Genomic DNA, 24,058 nt, shown 5'->3' on the forward strand with positions numbered 1-24,058 from the left:
CGGGCTCTGGCGGTGCGGCAGCAGCAGGAGGCCCCATTAGCTAAAGTGGTGCTTCAGGTTAAGAACAGTTTCAGGTTAAGAACGGACCTCCGGAATGAATTAAGTACTTAACCTGAGGTACCACTGTATATTCTCTAGCGAGATAAGATTGACAGCATCTTCTTTGTACTTGGGTGTGGCCTTCATCCCCTCTGCAATCTGAAGATAAGATTATAAAGAACTTTTCCCAGCATTCCCAATAAAAGTCCTTGCCACTGCCCAGTTCCCACTGACAGCTCCCCTCCCCCTGCCAAGCTAAAAAAAAAAAAAAGGTATAAAAGGTAAAGGACCTCTGGACAGTCAAGTCCTCTGGACAGTCAAGTCCAGTCAAAGGCGACTATGGAGTTGCGGCGCTCATCTCGCTTTCAGGCCAAGGGAGCTGGTGTTTGTCCACAGACAGCTTTCTGGGTCATGTAGCCAGCATGACTAAACCACTTCTGGTGCAATGAAACAGCATGACGGAAACCAGAGTGCACGGAAACGCCATTTACACCACAGCGGTACCTTTTTATATACTTGCACCGGTGTGCTTCCGAACTGCTAGGTTGGCAGGAGCTGGGACAGCGCAACGGGATTCGAACCGCCAACCTTCTGATCAGCAAGCCCAAGAGGTTCAGTGGTTTAGAGCACAGCATCACCCATGAGGGAGGGATGCATTCTGTCAGGATGTGAGGAAGGGTGTAATCCCCCCTCCCTGTGTCAGGAATTCTGGGTTACAACGTCCCTCCACATACACCTACTATTAATTTAAATACTAGCTGTACACCATGTATTTAAGGTATAGTTTGACCCCCAGAATTTGCTATGAAACATTTTAGTACTCTGAAGTTTCTAAAAATAAAAAAGTCGTTCTTTGATTGGAATTGTTTTTAACACTGATAATGTGTACAGCATGACCTGCTTGTTAAAAATGGCCAAATCATCATAAGATTAGGCACTTCATTCGAAGTTGCTGCCTAATCCCTGTGCTCTGCACACAAAAGTAAGAAAATGAAGAGTTAACCTTGTCATGTCCCTCTAACCAGTAATATTTAGAGTGGCGATAAGGGCAATGAGGCATTAGGAGCTAGTAAAACTGGCAGAATAATGCCTTTAAATCTTGCATATACATATATGTCATCATTTTGCACATTGCTTACATGGTATACTGCTCTCTGTTCCAAGTAGCGTACAACCTAAAATGTAGAGGAAACAACAGATGGGGGGTGTAAATAGGGAACAGTTTTGGTTAGATTTAGACTTGGATTATACAAGCTTAGTTACAATAGGGGATGAGAATTTAAATAATTCGGCTTTGATCCCCTACATTCCAATAGTGGAAATAATACTTCAAAAGATGCTAGTTCCTGCTGGAACACTCTCTGCCTCCTGTCATTCCAATACCCTGAGTCATGCAGTAATAGTCTGTGGGTAATAGGAGTAATAATAATCATGCTGCTAGAACAGGGACAAAAGTTTTCCATTGATAAATTAATCCATGAAACAACCCTATGTTGTGAGGTTGAACTGTTTGTTAAAACATTTGTACACGTGCAACTCAGCTCTGAACAAGTTTACTTAAAAGTAATTTATAGTGAATTGGCTGGGAATTTCACTCTAGTCACCAGCGCACTCTGGTTCCCTTTAGATGTTGATGGACTACAAATCACAGTAGCCTCAGCCAGCACGGCCAATGCTCAGGGATGATGGAAGTTGTAGTCTACAACATCTGGACAGCACTGTGTTGGCTTCCTCTGAACATAAGCCTTAAGAGTGCTGTAGTGTTGGGGTACTGATATGTTCCTGTGTTTGGGAACTAATATTTCCTGTGAACTTTACATAATGGAGTTCACTCCTCTTAGATTAGAGTGGTTCACTGTACAATGTCTCCAAATGCTCTTCAGTGTCAAAGGGTAAATTTCAAATCAGAAAATCCTTTTAAACTGCCCCTTTGTAGGCAAGCTTGAAAGCAAATGCCACTGTTTCTGTTTTTTTTAAATAACTGGCATGCATTTGGAGGTTTCTGCATAATGTTTTTAGAGGATTAGAAATAAAAATAACCAGCAGGTTGTAAGTCATACTCAAGAGTAGATCCATTGGAATCAGTGGAGTAACTTAATTTGATGGGGGGGGGGGTCTACTCTTGAGAGTATAGCCCACTGGCTCCTTTGTAGACTGATTTCAAAAGTTCTCAGATCTGAGAGTTTATTTTTGTTCAAGCATTAAGCATAAACTATGATATAAATGAATGCAGTTTGTCTTTTAGCCCTCTTTAGGGGGTTAGCTTTGTAGTTAGGTAAACACTTGAGGGGGACCAGCAGGGATAAAAACAATAGCTCCACCCTGCCACTGTTTCCATTGCCCTCCAACTTTGGGGGCCGGCTTTGAAGTGGGGGGCCTCCAATCCTTATGGAGTCTCCCAACACATTTTAGAACCCTGAGTTTCTAGGGTTCTAAAATGTGTTTGGAGAGCTTCTTTGAATATAGAAGGCTTCACACTCTAGAAGATAATCTTCCCCAAATTAGAGCGCGACCAGAACATCAATGGGGGCAGACCTACCAAACTAATCTCTGCTACCCTCCCAAGCATTTAAATAAAGGTAAAGGGACCCCTGACCATTAGGTCCAGTCGTGACCGACTCTGGGGTTGCGGCGCTCATCTCGCTTTACTGGCCAACGGAGCCGGCGTACAGCTTCCAGGTCATGTGGCCAGCATGACCAAGCCGCTTCTGGCGAACCAGAGCAGCGCATGGAAATACTGTTTACCTTCCCACCGGAGTGGTACCTATTTATCTACTTGCACTTTGAGGTGCTTTTGAACTGCTAGGTTGGCAGGAGCAGAGACCGAGCAACGGGAGCTCACCCCGTCGCGGGGATTCGAACCGCCGACCTTCTGATCGGCAAGTCCTAGGCTCTGTGGTTTAACCCACAGCACCACCTGTGTCCCAAACTAATCTCTGCTACCCTCCCAAGCATTTACGTAACCATAAATGTAATGGCAGAAAGGGGATCTATCTATCTAGCATCTGATCTAATCTATCTATCTAATCATCTATCTATCTAATCTTATACTTTGCGTCTGATTTCCAAGTGTCTCTTATTTGTCATGTTGCACAGTTTAACGTGAGTCTGCTTCTCTCTCGTCCATGCGTATCCACATCTCATCCCTCTTTATGCCGTTTGTTTGACAGCAGTAATTAATATGAAGAATTAATCTTTGCAACTGCATAACTTGCTTACTTTTAACAAATTGGAAGCATCAGTTAGGGCTGAAGGGATCGGAAAATTACAGGAAAAACTGGGGCAGATGGCAAATGGTTGGATGGGTGCAGATAAGGAATCAGGCCCATTTGGTGATGCACGAACAGTCCTGGAGATACTGGGAATGTTCATTTTTGGAAGTGTTTCTTAAAACAACAAAAATCCATTGTTTTTTCTTGCCTGGATGGAGGAGAGAGAGAGAAACGAGCCTACTGTCCAAAGGTAAAAAAAAAATCACATTTGTTGCTTTAACCACATTTGCGTTTGGCCCTCAACACCACTGGCATGTGACTGAGATGGGAATAAAGCCCGTGGCATGATAAAAGGTCCCTCATCCACATGTTAAATGATGCCCACCCAAGCCTGTGATTCTGAATTGTAAAACTCTTGACGTGATTTCCAACAGTGCACTTGTAGTTTGACCTTTGGAGTTGGACTGAGGACTCTGTGCACGTAGCTTATGCACTTTGGTACAGAAGGTCTCAGATGTGAAAGATAGTAATTGAATACTTGTGCTCTCTGTCTCATTATTTGTGTGTCTATCTCAATGGAAATTAAAGATCCCTGTTGTCGTAAACACCTTCGGAGACTGTGATATTGAGAGTTTCTTTGGGCAAGCCTGAATTCACCACTTAAATCTCTCTTCGGTGAAGCAGCAGCACCTACTCAGTCTGAAACTCTCTCGTTTTCAAGAGCAGCTTGTCAGGCAATAAATACAGTCCTTCTGTGCTTACAGAAGTAGATTCACAGCTCTCTGGATCACAGCCAAAACATTATTACATTAATCTTCCTAATTGTTAGCACTTCAATGTTTACTATTTATTAGAAGAAAGGGCAGTAGATATAATTAGACATGTGGTGGATATATAGATTAATCACAGTGGTCTTTGAGAGTGGTGTATATAATCTGCAATCCATATATTGTGCTAGCACATATCATTAGAAAAATGTTCATCATAAACCAAATCCATACGGTAATTTATTTTCCAATGTGGGCGACTCATGAGAGCCAAGGCTCCTCATTGATTAGAGTTTCAGTTTAGGGAAGGTAGTAATGCAAAGTTACACAATGATCCAGTTAATTGGTAAATTATAGAAAACAAAGACATGCTCAGCTAAGTACTTTGGCTTGACTGAGTTCGTGGGCTGAATGTTGAGGGCTGAACAACACATTACACTCCACTTCCCAAATGACATTATCCTGTTGAGTTCCTCCCAAACATGTAGGATCGCTTGCTCTTATCCTGCTGTCATAATTATGTCCTACATTTTCCTACCAACAGGGGTCAGAAATTCACAATGTGGTGACATTGGAGCATGAATCACCTGGCGTATTCTGAGGGAGTGGGGGGGAGCTCAACACAGGGGAGCCATTTTCAGCAATGGTTCCTTGTCTGTGTAATCATCCCTTAGCATGACAAATCTTCCTTTGTTTAAGAGAGTGATGATCATTGCCCAAGTGGATTAAACTCTGTGGAACACTCTAAAGCACACATAGTCAATTCAATGCCCTACAGTTTGTTGTATCTTATTTTGGGGCCGTACTTACCAGTGGAATATACCGGTACATAGAATCATAGACCGTTAGAGTTGGAAGGGACCCTGAGAATCATATTCTAGTCCAACCCCCTACAGTGCAGGAATATGCAGCTGTCCCATACAGGGATCGAACCTGCAACCTTGACATTATCAGCACCGCACTCTGACCAACTGAGCTATCTCCTGCATGTGCAACCTTGACATTATGAGCACCGCACTCTGACCAACTGAGCTATCTCCTGCGTGTGCAACCTTGAGATTATCAGCACCACATTCTAACCAACTGAGCTATCTCCTGCATGAGCTAAATCAACAGCAAAGTTCTCTGCACCTCTTGCTTCTAGCTTGTGCAACCTGAGGAGACAGGCTGCTCTCTTGAATTGGAGTCCAAAAATCTGGAGGGCACCACATTGTCTACCCCTTCTATTAAGCACCCACAGCCTTCATTTCTTAACCTCATATACATACTGTACAATTTGCACAATGTTTCATAACGTTGGCACTAAATATTTTTTAACTACTCTCCCCAGCTCCTTCCCATCACTCTCAAGTTCTCAAAAGAGGTAATTTCATACATTCTTTCCTAATGAAAAGCAGAGGAGTGACATTTTATTGAGTTGCGCGAGAGAGGAAACATTGCAAAAGACTCAAAAGCCACTCAGCGGGGTGTAATTTGAACTCCTTAGGAATGCTGCACTCACTATTGAGGGCAAAATATTTTCACTGCTGGGGTCAAGAACAGAAGGCATATGGCCTCAGCAAGAATGCTGTATCTGAATGCCATTTGCTGCCTTTGAAAACCACTCAGAAACAAAACGCAGCGGCTTTTTTTCTTAGCTGGCGGAAGCACCTGTGCTGAAAGAACCTTACTGGCTTCCAGTTTGTTTCCTAGCACCATTCAAAGTGCCCCTTTTCATCTTTAAAGCCCTTAGTGGCTGGAAGACACAAGAGCTGGAAGACACAAGAGCTGGAAGACACAAGATTTGCCCACGCTGGAGGAATGGCAGAAGCAGTTGATGGACTACATGGAGATAGCTGAACTGACCGGCAGAATCCGAGATCTGGATAAAGAAACAATTGAGGAGGACTGGAAAAAATTTAAAGACTATTTGCAAAAATTCTACAAGCTGTATGAATCTTAAGATAGTGCATGATTAGGAAAAGTTATGCTTTTGCAATCATGATTAAGTAAATTGTAAAATAAGTGATAAAAGAGAAAAGGAGACAATTTGAATCGAACATGTTATGTTTATTTTAAAGGCATTGAAACTGAGATATAATATATCGAATTTGGGTACATAACATTTGAAAGTTACAATAAGGCATGAAATAAGGTAACAAAATGCTGACATTGTTAATTTAAATAACGCAGAATTGGAAGGGGTGGGGAAGTCCAAGTTGTTTTTGTTTGTTTTTGTTGTTAAAAAAAGGGAAAATTTGTTTCTTGCAATTATGTTATTTGTTTGTAACCTATAAAACTATGGAAAGAAACGCAATAAAAAATTTATAAAAAAAAAAAATAAAGCCCTTAGTGGCCTCGATACAGGATGCCTTTGGAAGCATATGAGCATCTCTGCTCCCAATCCCTTCCTTTTCGGAACCCGAGATTGGTTGCTTAACAAGAATTAGCTTGCTAGAAATAAAACAGAGAGCTGCAACGAATGCCTGCCAGCAAAACAAAACACTTTTTTCTCCGTTCCTGTAGGAGGGTTGGTATTCATTCCTGGCAGTTTAGCTCTTCCGACTACAATATTGGTACATCTGTTTGCATCTCTGATGCTAATTAGTGTGCAGTGCTACATTTTTGTGTAGGTACTCAGTCTTTATGGGTTTGGGGCTCTGGGATAATTATGGCACAGTGTTCTAAAATCAAGTGCTTATTCATATTTGGGAGAAACTGTGTGTGTGTGTGTGTGTGTGTGTGTACGCGCGCGCTCGCACGCCATGCAGAGGCTTTTAAATTTATTTTTCTTACAGCAATGATTTACAGATCCACAGCAGCAAGCTTACCCTTTACAAACCTGGGCAGCAACCCTTCCAGTGTTTTTCTTAAAAACAGGCATACTTAGTAAAACAAACAAACAAATCCCCTCCACACACACAAAAACAATCATACACATACACAGAGTTCATACCAAGGGCAAATAAATAAATGAACACATTGTAATGTTCAACAGATTTGTCATGCAAGTGAAATAAAACAAATGGTTGTTGGAAAGAAGTTGCTTTGGCACAACTTTCAGATATGTTCTGTTCTGAAACATGAAAAGTTACAGATTCCAGTGATCTTTCTGTTAGAACTCCTAAACTGGGAGGTAACAAAATCCAAACGTGGATCAGAGGGAAAGCCTGATCTTATTGAGACATGAAAGACTGCAAGATACAGTAGTAGTTTTTGTGTGGCGTTTGCAGATTCCTGTAATATATGTAGTATGTTCGAAAGCACATTACTAGCATAAATAGCGTAGTCCAAGCTACTAAAATATTAATAGGAAATTTTGCAGTAATGTATATCTCTAAAAATACGGTGTTGTGTGTTATGATGTGTTTTATTAATTTAAAAAATACTGAATTACTTCAGTAGCAATGCCAAGCTTTGTCTGCATGTTACGTTTGGGATAGTGAGAATGTTGGTGGCCTCCAGGAAAAACAAATGAAAGGTTTAATGTTAACCTTTGTGGAAATTTTCATTAAAAATGTATGGTAATTTCCCAGTAGAAATCCACAGTATTTCTGGCACGTGTAATCATTTAAGGGTGAGAAAACATTGACCTATAACATCATGATTAGATGTAATGCATGCTCAGAACTGCATTGTAGCTTTTGGTTCATTAATGGCTAGGAGAATGATCCTTTGACGATGTTGCCTACTTTTTTTCAGCCAGTACTTCTTCCACATCTAATATATAATTTCATATAGAATATACTGTTTGTAATGTTTATATAATGGCTTATATCCAGAGTTACTCTTTTGTGAAGGGGCTATGATCCATCAGAGGCTTCCATTCACGATAGATGGCAGGGAAGTGAGTTTTACTTATTTTCCGTCAGGCTCCTCCAGCCCTTCGTAGCAGATGTTTGTGGGATGGTGGTGAATATCACCTTCTTCCCCCTTATGTGAGCAGGAGCATAGAGTAATATTCTGTCTTTATAGCCATAGAAGATGGCTACTACCAATGACGGTTATGCTTTTATCTCCATTGTCAGAGCCAGTGAATTCCAGTTGCTTGGAATCACAAGTGGGTTGAGAACTGTTGGGCTCAGGCAGGGGTAGGCAAGCTAAGGCCCGGAGGCTGGATGCGGCCCAATCGTCTTCTCAATCCGGCCCACGGACGGTCCGGGAATCAGCGTCTTTTTACATGAGTAGAATGTATGCTTTTATTTAAAATGCATCTCTGGGTTGTTTGTGGGGCATAGGAATTCGTTCATTCCCCCCTCCCCCAATATAGTCCGGCCCACCACAAGGTCTGAGGGACGGTGGACCGGCCCACGGCTGAAAAAGATTGCTGACCCTTGGGCTCAGGTCTTGCTTTTCAGGCTTCCCATATGAATGTGGTTGGCCACTGAGAACAGGGATGCTGGATTTCATTTCTGGCTTGAACCAGAAGGATTTCCCTTATGTTCTTATTCTGTGTTTGTGAATAAACACAAGCGCATCTTACAGAAGTCAAGAAAATAGCTGTGTTGTGGCAATGTAAAAGCTCTCCTTTCCTAGCATTACTAGCAATATGGGGAATGTTTATACATTCTTTAAACTTGTACGATCTCTCTCTCTCTGTCTCCCTCTCTCTCCCCCCACCCCACTTTCTTAAAATTACAGGCTGAGGAATCTTGTAAATGTAATGGCTGGAAAAGCCCTAACCCACCTCCAACTCCACCCAGAGCAGAACTACAGCAGGCGGTTGTGAGTCTTAACGAACCATGTCGTAGCTGTAATCATGCACTAGGTAGGTTTTGTAGCATTTTCTTCTGGAATTTCTGTTTGTTTATTTATTACTTATACGCCGCTTTCCCCACAGTAAGCTGTGCCCAAAAGCGGCTCACAGCAAACCCATTTGCAACATTAAAACGGAGAAACATAAAAAACCCACAAATATTATTCAGAATTGTTATTATTCAAAATAACAAAATCCAGAAATTAAGCAAATACAGGATAAATTCAGTTATTGCAATAAAACAAAACAAAACAACAATTTTGGCTTAAGCACATAAATACAAACCAAATACGAAAGTTGACCGACAGTAAAGTTTCGGGTACTGGTATTTCTCTGCACTCCCATGGTGCACTTAATTGAAGTTCATAGCCTACCCAGTTCCAAAGGTTCGGGGAATTGAGTAAATTAAGAAAAAACAAATGGACCTAAATATACTGTGTATTTGAAAATATGCTAAAGCTGAGCACAAGGGTAGAACCAAGACCAGATATTCAGTAGTTCTGCAGAGACAGTGCATAAATTTTTGTTCTCTTTTTAGTTATCATTCTTCTCCTTTTTTCTATTAATATTTGTTGGTATTCTTACAATTAAACAATTTTAAAGTAAAATCATTATATAAAGAGAATGTAATGCAAACATTTTCAAGTAGAATTTCCCAATTTATGGTTATCTGTTGCTACTACTCTGGATAGTAGTAAAATTATTTTTTAAAAACAACAACAAAAGCCTCTAATGTATTGTGGCTCTCAAGTTCTGCACTCAGAATTCCTTACGTGGAAAACACATCATTATTATTATTGTTCTAGATTCATAATTATTATGATAATGTACTGTGAGGGGCAAAAATCCTATTTTTGTTGTTACATATATGCGCTTATGTGCAGTTGTGCAGCACATGGACATAACTCACCTGCACACTTTTTTTCTTTTTTTTTTTTAGGAAGATGAAATACCTGATTCATGTAGCACTTCAAAATTCTTTGTAATAACCAAAAGAGGGGGGAAAGCACCATAAATAACTTTATGGTATGGGTCAGTTTCCAAAGTTATTTTCAAGGCTGCAGTTTGAAACCTTAAAGCAAAAATAGCTGATCCAAGAAGTCAAACTACATATATAGGGTTTTTCTTCTTATTCTTCAAATGTAACGCCCTCCATGGCTGCTTGTTTTGCTAGATCTATCAACCTGGATTTGGGTACGGATTCAGGATTTCAGTGCATGAAATAGCTTTCCCAGATCAGACTCTTGGAACAGTGTTTTCCTGTCACATCACGGAAATGTGAACAAAATACATTTAAATGACTCAAGATGTGTTCAGCTGCAAAAACAAAATAAATCTGAAGATTATGCATATACCTACGCGGCTCAACTAAGTATGGAAAACAAGAAGTAACAAAGAAGCAGGATTAAAAGATATGTCATGTCATTCTGCTGTTGTTTGTTAGCAGTTTCTTCAGCAGATCTAGGGAGGCAATTTTGTACCAAAAACTGATAGCCACAGCTCCACAAGAAAGCTGCAAAATGTACAAGTTTGCTAAAATTCAATATTGATGTACCCCAAACATAAATATATTAAAATTTAAAACAGCGTTCTATGACTAGTATGCTAATGATTGCTGAATATCTATGTAGTAAGGTATTCTCTAATATTCCCTTTATTTGTGAGGATTGGAGGTAAGTTTAAATACCGTAGAATGGAAAACAGAATTGCTTTCTTATAACAACATAGAGCCCCTGAATACATTTGGTTAGATCTGCAGGGACAATAAGACCTTGAGTCTGAACAGGCTCAGAAATGTCGGACTCCTTTCTCTCTCCTTTGGAGAGAATAGATAATCTATTGAGAATAGGAGCTGATAACAGAAGTGTCTTCACAGTTCAGACCCTGCTGTCATTAAAATGACAGTGTAACTAATTTCCCAATTAGCCTCCTGCTGTTAGGTGGTTACAACTGCCATTTATTAAGCTTCTAAGACATTGAAGCATTTGCTTTTCTTCGGTTCTCAGGGATATGCTTCCTGTAGCCTAGGAAAGAATTTTGCTCCAAGTTTTTACGCTATAGCACCTGTGCGTTCTTAGGGTAGCCTGATGACATTTAGGAGAACTAATTTGTTCCAATAAAGTTACACCAGAGATCTTGCAAATAATCTTTTGCAAATCCCTGAGACCTAAATGCGCCATAGAATGAAATAAGTGAGAAATCTCAGGTTGACAATATTATTCCGGAGAGGTTTGGGGACTCCTCACATATCTAAACTGTAACCGGATCGCTTTCCTACTAGCAGACATACAGAAATCTCTCACATATGAATTTGTTAGGAACATTCTTATTGCAAAGATATGTTATACAATAGGGCTCGGCAATATCTGGTTTTCAGCATTGTGATATATCACCAGCTAAACAGTGCAATATATCACAATGTTTGAAATAAAGATGGAGCTCTTGTAGAGGCATTGGGTGGCTTCACAGTTTTTCCCTCATTGTGATTCTCTGCCTCCTTGCAAGAGGAAGGGGAGAGCTGAGCCAGCAGAGTTAACAGGGGCTGCAGGAATCAACGGAAGCTTTGGCTTGCTTCACAGTTTCCCCCACATTGTGATTTTTGTGTAGCATACACACACACACCATGGTTTGTGATATATTGCCGCGTCAAAAATTATGAAACCAATATCACAACATGGACTTCAAACTGGTTTTGGATGATATATCACTATATCGCCCAGCTATGGAGAATCTAAATGGCACACTGTAATGGACAGGAGAGATAACATTTTCTGAAACAGAAGAAAACAGGACTGATTCATGCCCTACGCTATAGTTACTACACATAATGGTTAATAATCAGCAGTGGACAGTGTGGTGGGATGGTAGTGCTCACCTGCCCTGTGGTTGGTCATGTTGCTGTGACTTACTGGGAGGTAGAGCAGGAGGGTGGCAGGGAGGTCAGCACAGTGCAAACACCCTACAGGAGCCACAAATGGGCTTTACTGCTGTGTTCGCTCTGCACTGGCCTCACTGCTATCTTGCACCCTTCTTTCTCGGTAAGACACAGCAACCTCAACATGTCATCAGCCACTGCTAATACAGTTTTTGCAGCAGCACGAATGGTGTGTGCTCAGAATTGGAGGGAAGATACAATACCAGCGAAGGAAGAATGGTAAAAGGTAAAGGGACCCCTGACCATTAGGTCCAGTCATGACTGACTCTGGGGTTGCAGCGCTCATCTTGCTTTATTGGCCAAGGGAGCTGGCATGACTAAGCCACTTCTGGCGAACCAGAGCAGTGCACGGAAACGCCGTTTACCTTCCCACCGGAGTGGTACCTATTTATCTATTTACACTTTGACGTGCTTTTGAACTGCTAGGTTGGCAGGAGCAGGGACTGAGCAACGGGAGCTCACCCTGTCACAGGGATTCGAACTGCCAACCTTCTGATCAGCAAGTCCTAGGCTCTGTGGACCCACAGCGCCACCCGCGTCCACAGGAAGAATGGTAGATGAAGCTAATAGAATATATATAAAGGGCAAGATGGACAGATAAGAGTAAGAGATCAGGATTAAAAAAAAACCATTCGAGGAAGATTGGAAATGTTTTATAGATTATTTGGAGAAATATTGCAAGCACTTTAAAAAAGTTAACAGTAATAGAATAAATTCAGCAGTTAAAAATACCGAGATATAAAATGGGGAGAAATTAGAATATGTGGTGGAAAAGAATGTAATAAAATGCACCATGGAAGTGGGGGGGGGGAGGGGAGTCAATATTAATTGTGTGGTTTTTTTATATTTGAAATTTTGTTATTGTTTCAAGTGTTAAATAAAAATAGAAAATAATAGTACAGCTTTTGCCGCATCAAATACTGATTTTAGGTTAACACAGCAGGGTGCAAATCTGACAGTAACTGTTTGGATGTGGAAAATACTTGATGTATTAGTGTCTGTGATAGCATCTCTAGCGGGTTGAAAAAAAGATTCTCCATGACTTCGCTTTGGCTTATGTGTGTCTGCTGCCCATTCCTGAGACAGGCCAATTTAACAAAGAACAGATAAATGCTTCCATTTGCTCAGGTCTTTCCCTTTAAGCTTTGGATTTACTTGTTTGTTTAGCTGCTCACGTTTCCCATTTGGAGAATGTATCTGAAGACGAAATGAACAGGCTCTTGGGGATTGTGCTGGATGTCGAGTATCTCTTTGCCTGTGTTCACAAGGAAGAAGATGCAGATACCAAGCAAGTCTACTTTTACTTGTTCAAGGCAAGTCGCCGGTAGTTTTTGTTTTGTTTCCCGGAATACATTCAGTTCTGCTGTTATCTTATGTAAAACATCCGTAGAGATAGATGCAAAAACGGAGCAATGTTACCATCAATTAGTGGACTGTATTTGGCTTGGATCCAGTGTGATGGTAATTCTGGGCTTGACTCATACAAGGCGTAGTGCTTTTCCTCTATATATGACAGAGTCTGTAGGTAATGCCCCGCAGAGGACCTTAAGGTCCATAAATAACAACACTTTGGAGGTCCCAAGCCTCAAGGAGGTTAGATTGGTTTCAAGTCGGGCCAGGGCCTTTTCAGCACTGGCCCCGACGTGGTGCAATGCTCTGTCACAAGCGACTAGGGCCCTGCGGGATTTGACATCTTTCTGCAGGGCCTGCAAGACGGAGCTGTTCCGCCTGGCCTTCGGCTTAGACTCACTCTGACCCCTTATATGGGATTTGGTATATAAATTTTCCCTTGGCTTTTTTGCTGGCCCATGTAGGACTAGCATGGATAGCTGGCTCGGGTGAAGATCTGATGTTTCCTCCCATTATGGTCTTGATTTATAGACTACTACTAAAATGAGGCTGCATTTTAAGCTGTATTTTAATTGTTTATTTGTTGTTGTTGTTGCTGTTGTTGTTTTTCTATTATGTTTTATTGTAATTCATATTTGGTGCTAGCTGCTCTGAGCCCGGCCTTGGCCGAGGAGGGCGGGGTATAAATTAAAATTTATTATTATATTATTGTATAATTGTTGTAGTTGCAAACCATAGGTTCTATCCAGTGAAGACATCCCTTTGGTGCACGGATCTCTTGCCCTCCCTTTCCTCTTGCCACATGCCCTCTGCAGATCTCCTCCAGAGGCCTCAGGGAACCTGCAGAACAGATTTGGGGCATGTGGGGAGGAGGAGGAGGAGGGGAAAGTTCCGTTGCACAAGCAGAAGTTCTTGCACAAACAGGATGGCTTCATTGGATACTTTGGGCTTGGAGTGCCAAATGGTGATATTCAGGACAATCCAAAGCATGGTGCTGAGTCATAGTGAATACAAATAATCTGGGACTGTCAGATTAGCCAAACCCAAAACCAAAAGTCTCATTTGGATGCATTTTGGCTTGTCTGCTGCTGAAAGTGACCGTGAGGTGATTGATAATTTAAACATTTATCAGTTTTAATAATAATAATAATAATAATAATAATAAATTTTATTTATATCCCGCCCTCCCCAGCCGAAGCGCGGCTAACAACAATAAAACAGTACAAAAGTACAGCATAAACAACATTCTAAAATCATTCATTATAAAATTAATTAATTCAAGCCACTGGCAACCATTGGGCCAGAGCTCCGCGAAGATTGCCGAGGGAGGGAGTCAGGCTGTGCCCTGGCCAAAGGCCTGGTGGAACAGCTCTGTCTTGCAGGCCCTGTGGAAAGATGTCAAGTCCCGCAGGGCCCTGGTCTCTTGTGACAGAGTGTTCCACCAGATCGGAGCCACAGCCGAAAAAGCCCTGGCTCTCGTTGAGGCCAGCCTAACTTCTCTGTGGCCTGGGACCTACAGGATGTTTTTATTTGAAGACCGTAAGTTTCTCTGTGGGACATACCAGACCCTTAAGTAGCAGCAGTTGCCAGGACATTGTCCTGTTCGCCCCTGCGTAGTTCCTTCCTTATTTCAGATATCGTGATATATTGATACATCGTGATGTTTAGCTGGTGATATATTGCAGTATTGAAAACCAGTTATTACCCAGCCCTAGTTAGAATCTATTTTATTTATTTATTCTTTAAAAATCTCTTTTCAACAGCTTTTGAGGAAGTGTATATTACAGATGGGGAAACCTGTTGTAGAAGGATCTTTGGAGAGCCCCCCGTTTGAGAAACCTAGTATTGAACAGGTAAAGTACATCTATACAGAGACAGCTCCTATCAGTATATGAAGAGTCTTGCTGACTTGGGGCTAAGAATGATGACTAAAGACTTTTAGGAACATTAGGTGGTGCTATATAGATCAAGTACCCAGTGAGAAACAAAAGGTCTGCAGACTAGCTATGCCATGCTAGTTGACTGAAGTTAACTTGGCTGGTGCAGATTCGATTTGTGTGCAAAAGTGGGGCTTCCCTGTTACTGGGAACACTCCCTCAGCTGTGGTTTCCATGCTTACCAATGGGAGCACATACGCACCTCTGTACTGCAGTTAGGAAAGACTGCCTGCCCCCTTTCACACATTCAGACAGTTGCCCATCCTGTCTTTAAAGCTACTGCTCTAGATGGTTTCCCTGGCTTTCCTAAGAGACTTTTTGCGAGTTGCCAGTGGTGGAGGGTAGTCTGCCGCTTGAAGCGGGGAGCTTAAAACCCCACTTACGGCCCTCAGTTGTACTAAATCAGGGAGTGCAAACCTTTTTGGGCACATTTGGAATTTTGACAGAGAGTCTTTACTGCCCTGTCTTGTTGCGTCTATTCTCTAGGTCACAGCTGACAGATAGACAAAACACACACAGACACACACTTTGCTTTTCGGCAGAGTCTGGGAAAGTTGGTTCCAAATTCATCTGACTGTTAAGATAATCCGTGACAGCCAGTGGCATGGTCATTCGGCAAGCTACATCTATAGGAGAAAGTCCTTACTTTTATTTAAGAGGTGGTTTCGGTTTCTCTTCCAGAGATTTACTTACACGTGTCACCTGTGCTGTTTGGATTTTGAAAAAGATAAAATGTGAAGTGGATCTTAACTAGCCACTAGAGAGAATGCAGTCATTAAATAGGAAATGTGCATTTAGTCCCCCCCCTTTTATTAGTTTTCACAGTATTATAAACAAACAAACAAACAAACAAACAAACAAACAAACAAACACATAAGACAAACAAACATAAATCATAGCCTTATTGAGAATTACACTTATTAACTTTGTTAAGTGACTTCCTCGCTTCCCCTTGGTTGAATTTCATTGCATGTCCTTTTAACGGTTTTCCAAATCCCAATTCTTATAAAATTTAACTTAGACATTAACATCCTTAAATCTTCACCTTATGGAATTAAACATATTAATTCATCACTTAACATAAATAAAATCCTAAATATGCATTTAGAGCCTCGTCTTCCTTTTGATTTACAAACGGTCTTATTTATTTGTCCTCTCTTTTTTAAGGGAGTTAATAATTTTGTGCAATACAAATTTAGTCACTTACCATCGAAAGAGAGGCAAACGATAGTAGAGCTGGCTAAAATGTTCCTGAATCGCATCAACTACTGGCACCTGGAGACACCTTCCCAGCGAAGACAGAGGTCACCTAATGACGACATTGCCAGCTACAAAGTGAACTACACAAGGTAACAATGTCTTGTTTCAGGTATTCATTTGTACCTGTAGGATCAGTTCCGGTAGGTAGTGGGTGCCATTTGCCCTTTCCGTATTACGTACATGGAAGGAAAGTCTGTTTGTAGGGTCAAGCTGCAGACAAAAGCACAACCTACGAGTTCCAATGCAATCTACCTGTGATGACCAGAAGCTAGGGAACGGGCAGCAGGGCTAGGATATTGCCACCATTCCTCGATAAAATATTTTCTTGCTCCTGTTGAGGCCGTCCTTATTTTGCCCTGTCTTTTGGTGCTGCCTAACAATGTTCCTGTTGCAGATGTCTATGGTTTTGTGGCCAAGCCTTTAGGAGGGTGCTAATGAATTTGTTTTGCAGCTAATCAGGCGCAAGTTCTGTGTGAATAACCTGCTTACTGTGCGCATAGTCCCAGCATTTTGGGCAGGATTTTGCAAGCAACATGATTGCTACAATACCTAGAGTCGGCTGCCTGGAAAAGGGAAATTTTTGCACAATCTTCCTAAAACGATCCACCTCCCCACACATTTTAGTGCCTCATGCAAAGGTCCTGTTCTGCTGCAGTATCAAATCTGGCTTAGTGGGGGCAAGGAAGGCTTTGCACGCCTCAGGGCCCGTTCTCTTCCCTGAAATTTCTCCAGGGAAGGGTGCAAACATCTTGCATCTAGAGAATATCATGTTCACTGAGGTTCCTGCATTGCTGGGGATTGGACTAGGTAACCATCATCATCATCAGAAGATGCCATAGCAATAAAATAAAATAAAATGTACTGAAGATAGAGGTAAAAACTTAACCATACAAAATACATTTTGGACATTTACAGGACTACAGTTCTATGATTTGTCGGTCTACATTTGTTTAGATGTCAGTAGATGCCTGAGCTGGAAGAGCTAGTGGCTTGACCCAGTTTTGCAATTCTTATTCTACAATTTGGACCTGCTAGAAGTTTTCTAGTGTGCATGTAGCTACGGAATTTTAATGTGTTTTCTAACCAGATTCTTTGCTGCAAATGTCGTGATTCTGGATATTAACTAAATATACTTTTTGTTAAGAGGATCCTTGCTCTAAGGTGAATTGATGTGGATAGAGCAGTTAGGTTTTGAAAGGAGATATTTTTTCATATTAGTTTGGATCCGTTACCTGGGTTTATTCTATCTTCATATTTCCCCCTTCGCAGGTGGTTGTGTTACTGCAACGTGCCCCAGTTTTGTGACAGTCTACCTCGATACGAAACCACACAAGTTTTTGGGAGAACGCTGCTGCGCTCCGTCTTTACCGTCATGAGAAGGCAACTCCTAGAACACGCAAGGCAGGAAAAGGACAAGCTTCCACCTGAGAAACGAACGCTAATACTCACACATTTTCCTAAGTAATTTTGCTTTTGTTGTGAACTTTCTGATTAACTTAAAATGTATTTTATTATTATTATTATTTAAATTTGTATACCGCCCTTCATCCACAGATCTCACAACATCAAAATATAATATAAAAGCACAAAATGTATAGTAAAAACAAAAACAGACCGATAAACTCCACCTCCCACAAAACATTTAAAAGGGTATCAGATGTTAATCAGCCAAAGGCCTGGTTGAAGAGGAAGGTTTTGCCTGGCACTTAAAGGTGTATCATGAAGGCCAAACCTCTCTGGGGAAAGCATTCCACAAATGGAGAGCCACAACAGAAAAAGCCCTTTCTTGTGTTGACACCCTCCAGACCTCTTGAGGAGGAGGAACATGTCACGGCTTAAAATTAGCCACCCCTTCTTTAATACAAAAGGAACTGAGTCAGCATGAGTCAGCGGCCTACAAGGAATCGGCAAAGCCTACATGACTCATGCAAACCTTTATCTACCTATGTCTATAAATATATAGAGTGGTCATTGATTGTGTGTGTTGTGGGTTGGTTGGATGGTAGAAAGTTGGCTGCGTTTGATATGTAGTTCGTAGTTAATGTAGTTATGATATGTAGGTCCTAGTTGGAGAAGACTTTTTTTTTAGAATAAAATCAGCATTCTGCAAAGTACTCTTTCTCGAGTACTCTTTGTGCCGACTGGGGTCTGAGGACCAGGCAAAGGAGGTCAAAACCTTTTCCTTTTCAAACACTGGCAGAACACAAAGAAGGCCTCAGATGATGATCTCAGGGTCCAGGTTGGTTCACATGGAGAGAGGCGGTCCTTGAAGTATTGCAGTCCTGAGCCGTTTAAGGCTTTATAGGTCAAAACCAGCTCTTTGAATTGCGCCTGGGAACTAATTGGCAGCCAGTGTGGTCAGGCCAGCATTGGTGCAATATGCTCAAACCGTCTTGTTCCATTGAGCAACCTGGCCACTGAATTCTGCACGAGCTCAAGTTTCTGTACCATCTTCAGAGGCAGCCCTGTGTACAATACACGGCAGTAGTCATGCAGTAGAAATGGACATGTTGCCTTTTGTGGTTTGCAGGAGACAATCCATGAGCCTGGGTTTGGAAGTAGTGCTGCATCAAACCATAGCTTAGCTTTGAGTAGTGCCAGGCCCTGGGGAAAGAGGGCTGCGGCTGCTATCTTAGCTCTGGGAATCCCACTTTTTCGCCATTTACACTAAGACATGTTTGGCTTAGCATTACGTGTGAAGTGGGCCTTTGTATGCGGTTCTGTTTGGGCATAGGCAGAAAAGCAGGATAAGAATGCTGTGAAACAAATATTTTTAAAAATCTCAGTGAAATTTGGTCTAGCTTTCAATTAACTGATCTTAATGAATTTCTTAAGTTATGTATAATGAATGTGTTATGTGATAAACATTGGCTGAGTTTTCACTGTGCGGCTGGAGAGAGCTTCCGCTCGTTGGAAAGCGGTCCTGCAGTGAACAGAAGCTCCTTCTGTTCACTGAGCAAAAATGTATACTCCAAGCCAGGCATTTCTGGAGTTGACCTGCTGTTAAAGTTGATGAAATTCATAACCCGAGATTTAACTCCACAAGGATTGGATTGAAATTGTTTCTGTTCAGGACTCAAAATGAGCTCCAAAGGTCCAAAACTTCATGGGTGGACAGCAATTTGCCAGCTTCACCACAGCATCTTAAACCATAGTTGTGGTTTAATGTGTGTGAGGATAATTCGCTTTAGCCTTTAACAGGCTGAATTTCATTGTATATTATATATTTATATAGTGTGTGTGTGTGTGTGTGTGTGTGTGTGTGTGTGTGTGTGTTGAGAGAGAGTTATTCAAACGACATCATTTAATATAAATATTTTATGTTGTATTAGTTTATGTGTCTGTGTGGCAGGATTTGAAAGTGGTCTTTTGTACCCTAATGAGTTCAAGTATCTATTGTTTCCCTTCATTTCATTTTCAATAATTTAGCAGAAGCTACTCGCTTGCATTTTTAGACCTACCAACACAGTGCAGTGCATTACATAGCTTGTGACTTTATAAGTAGTGTGTCTTGCCGTGCAGCTTGGTGGGGAAAGCCATGAAGATGTCAGTTTACATAATAATTGTACTGTAACAGGAATAATTTATTCATGACTGCTTGCATTTCAAACACATTAGTGGGACAATAGCAAAAGGTACCATGTAATTACCCTTTTTTTTAAGCTGCCGGTTTAGCAAAGAACAAATTGTTCAGCAGTAACATGCAGCTCTTTAATAGTGACTGCTTCATCATGAAGATACATTGGCAAAGTAGTGTCTCTGATGAGATGAGTTAAATATCTAATGTTGCAAAGCTGCCACACACTTGGATCTTTCAGAGAACAAATAGGATAAAGATAAAGATAAAGATAGATCTTTATACCTGTCTATCTAGGCTTGCTTCTCTTAGAACTAAGGGTGTGGGAACAAAGATTGTGAAAGTGAAAGAAACTGTTCTATGAGAATTATTAAGGGTTTTTCTTTTTAAAATAACCAGCCCTGTGTCATTTTTGATGAGCTGGCTGTTTTCGCGCCGTCTCATGGAACAATTTCTTTCTCTTTCAGAATTTGTTTATATCCACTTGTTCTTTGAGAGTCTAGGGCAGCCTTCCCCAACCTGGTGCCCTCCAGATGTTTTGGACTACAACTCCCACCATCCCTGACCATTGATCTTGATGGCTGAGGCTGATGGGAGTCCAGAACATCTGGAAGGCACCAGGTTGGGGAAAGACTGGACTAGGGATTAGTTAGGGTGTACCTGAGTCTGATCACAGTGACATGATCACAACTAATGTCATTTTTCCACCACACTGAAGGCAATTATAGTTGACTAATGCATCTTGGAATTACGCTGCAAATCAACCTGAATGAGACTGTCATGATGTTGTGTTAGTAATGTGATTTTGTTGGCTTTGCAACAGAGACAGATTGGCCCACTTCAGACAATCATTGAGGATTTTGTAAAACCATGGCACACGAAGCTGTAAATGAGCACATTTTGCTCTGCTTTCATGTGCTGGGTTTGGTGTGGAGAGCTTGGTTTATATTAATCCAGAGTTCCGTCTTACGTCTGAACCATGTGACCCGGGTTTATTGCCCTGGTGTGTTTTAACTGACTTTAAATCAGAGGTCTGTAGTCCAGATGTAATAAGAAGAGCTGTGCTGGATCATATCAAAGACCTCTCTAGTCCAGCATCGCCAGTGGCCAAAGAGAAGCCATTTGGAAGGCCACAGGTAGGACATGCGGTAAATATCATTCTCCTGCTGTCATAAACCATGGTTTAGTGCAATCCCATGCAATATCTATTTAAAAAGAAGCCCCACTGAGTTTGCTGGGGCTTGCAGCCTCACATGAATGTTAAACCATTTTTTAAAATAATCATTCTTGCTGTGAACAATATTTCCACACAAAACGAGTGACTCAGCTGGTCAAACTTCGGTTTAGAATTCTGAGCGAGTTCTTATTTTTCAAAGCAGAATTCTCAACAGACCTCAGGGAAAGGATTAAACAGGCATATCCTTAATAGTATGAGGGTTTTCTAATATTGCATGTTTATCATCTTAATGCATAGCCCGGTCAGATATTTCGATGTTTCAAAGGAAGCTCTCTAGTATTATTCATGAAATGTAATCTGTTGCCTAGCAGGATCTGAATAATGGCAGCATAAACTTCTTTTAAATGTTTGTTCAGATTTTTTTTAGCTATTTACAGGCCTAAATAGCGAAGGCTTTCCAGTATCGTCTAGCATAAATGTTCCTAGATTTTCTGTTGTGACCTTAAAGGCAGCACCTTCATGAACGAGCCCCAGGCAATGGGATGGGACAGGACAGAAGTAAAAGCTCACTTCTAATGGTTCTGAAGCAGGAATGAGAAACCCAAGCCCCCCACCTCATGCTACTGGACTACAACTCCTCTCCTTGAGAACTGGCCGTGCTGGCTGAAGTTGATGGCATTTAGAGCCCAATGTTAGAGGGCTTCAGTTAGAGGGCTTCAGGTTCCTCATCCCTGGTATAGAAAATACTCCAAAACAAACTTGTGAGCTTCTAAGGCTGCAAGTCTGTACCCACTTACCTGGGAGTCAGCCCTATTGAACTGAAATGTACTTAACTCCTGAATAGACAAGGATAGTATCGTACTGTAAATGACTTTATACAATGTAGAGAAGGGGGGGAATTTTAAAAAAAACATGGCGCTGACAACAATTGTCGGCAGTTGTGATGAGTAGTAACACCAGCTAGAGTAGCTCAATAATTTTTATAAGCATCTAACAAATGCATTAGATATATAAGCAAATGATTTCACATCAGTACTGTGCTTTTTCTCTCAACTGTTACTAGGTTTCATCAGAAATTTGCAACGGGCCATTTTCCCAAAATTGTTTTTTGTTTGTTCAGTTTGTTCTTGTTTTGATAGCTTTCTGAAATTATTATTATCATAAAGCAAGGTATGTTTTTCTAAGTAGATAAAACTCCCATCTATTAATGCTGCCTCAATTCCTGTGTTAAGGTTCCTGTCCATGCTGGAGGAAGAGGTGTACAGTCAAAGTTCTCCTATCTGGGATCCAGATTTCATAGCATCTTCTTCTCGAAGTGCCCAGCTAGGCATCCAGACAGGTAAATGTAATGTGGTGCAGGACAGAATGAAAGTCAAATTAGACATGGATGCTATGCAAACAGCAGCTGTTGGGACAGCCTGAGCTGCCTGTGGGGTGGGGAATGGGAAAATTCACCCTTTCTCTTCCTGACTACAATCCCCTCTCTGAAGCTGCCATTTGCATTTCAAGGAAAGCTCCCATTAACACCAACTGGAGGATTCCCTGAACATGTAAATAGCTTCAGGGGGGCTCTACTTAGTGCCGATCATTCCTACATTCAATGTTGTTTTCTTTCTGTCTCCTTGCAGTTATCAGCCGCCCCCCTGTGGTAAGGTCTGTTCCTTACAGTGCAAGCCCCTCCTCTCTAGAGCAACCCAGTGGTGGAAGTATGAGTCCTGCTTGCAAGGCTGCTTCTAGTCTGGACCCGAATCTAGGTAACATGAAGAGCAGTGGGCTTCTAGCTTTTTTTGTGCTCAAGCTAGGGAATCTGCATGGAATTTCTGCTGAGCAAGCCCCATTGAATAGAATGGGAGTTGAGCAAGATAAAGCTGTCGGTGATGCCCCACGTTGATAGTTTATGCAACAAAAAGGGTTCTAGCCATTGTACTACAGTGTTGGTGTCTGCTGTTAGTTTTGCTTCATGCTATTTAGAGGGCTTAACTAACAGTCGGGTTGACCAGGTCCCAACTCTGAAACCCAGTCTCTTTGGCAGGTAGGGGACGTGGGTGGCACTGTGGTCCAAACCACTGAGCCTCTTGGGCTTGCTGATCAGAAGGTCTGCAGTTCTAATCCAAGCGAATGGGTGAGCTCCCATTGCTCTATCCCAGCTCCTGCCAACTTAGCAGTTCAAAAGCACACCAGTGCAAGTAGATAAATAGGTACCGCTGTGGCGGGAAGGTAAACGGTGTTTCTATGCGCTCAGGTTTCTGTCACGGTGTTCCGTTGTGCCAGAAGCGGTTTGGTCATGCTGGCCACATGACCTGAAAAGCTGTCTGTGGACAAATGCCGGCTCCTTCGGCCTGAAAGCGAGATGGGTGCCGCAACCCCATAGTCGCCTTTGACTGGGGTCCTTTACCTTTACTTTCACCTCTTTGGCAGGGCTCAACCCTCAGACATGTGAAGCAACTAAATGAGGGCTTATCCACGCTTAACTTTCTTCCGCTCTTTCCAGCCGTGGTCTGGGCTTTCCAGGTCTGTGTGTGTCCAACCAGTGTAGACACCAGTCCGCAGAAAACTCAAATTGACGTTTGCTCTGATTCAGTTTTAAAGAGCGGGTTTTGGTGGGGAAAGCTCAGGGGAGAGGATGCTCAGACACAGAGCATTAAAGTGCAGATTTCTGCCTGGAAATTGCAGGGTGAAAGGTAACGGTGGATAAGCCCTGAGTGCGTGCAGAGTGACTTTCCCTCAGCAGATATTAGCCTCCATACAATTGAAATACCTGTTGGAGATAAGAGACAAAGGATGCCCTTCACAGCCCAGGCAAATCTGAACTCCACAATCTCTAAGAAGGCTTGCTATGACGTATGGCCTATTGAATGTCATGAAACAAGGACTGGGCTGCAAGAATTCAACTGAAATTGTCCAGAGAGGTGTGGTGGATGCTTGTTGCTTCTCCAGGTGACCTGACTTCAAGCACATACATGTTTCGTGTGCCTCCAGTAATCACCTTCTGAAGCCCATGTTTTGTTCAGGAGCAATTTGGAAAATCAAAGCTCATCTAAAATCTTCCATTCTGAATTGACAAAGTGT

At 41.7% G+C, this 24,058-nt stretch overlaps 1 protein-coding gene across 3 annotated transcripts in view; it reads left to right on the top strand.

Moving 5' to 3' along the window:
* The window catches only part of KAT2B (lysine acetyltransferase 2B), a 44,520-nt gene that overhangs the window by 4,761 nt on the left and 15,701 nt on the right, over positions 1–24,058 (top strand). For all 3 annotated transcript variants that reach the window (XM_077916255.1, XM_077916256.1, XM_028751177.2), the window contains exons 2-8: positions 8,639–8,765; positions 12,856–13,001; positions 14,802–14,891; positions 16,143–16,324; positions 17,505–17,696; positions 22,222–22,328; positions 22,618–22,743. In XM_077916255.1, the coding sequence (XP_077772381.1) occupies positions 8,639–8,765; positions 12,856–13,001; positions 14,802–14,891; positions 16,143–16,324; positions 17,505–17,696; positions 22,222–22,328; positions 22,618–22,743 (970 nt within the window). The remainder of the gene's footprint in view (positions 1–8,638; positions 8,766–12,855; positions 13,002–14,801; positions 14,892–16,142; positions 16,325–17,504; positions 17,697–22,221; positions 22,329–22,617; positions 22,744–24,058) is intronic.

This window comes from Podarcis muralis, chromosome 12, assembly GCF_964188315.1.
Source record: "Podarcis muralis chromosome 12, rPodMur119.hap1.1, whole genome shotgun sequence".
Classification (NCBI taxonomy): Eukaryota; Metazoa; Chordata; class Lepidosauria; order Squamata; family Lacertidae; genus Podarcis; species Podarcis muralis.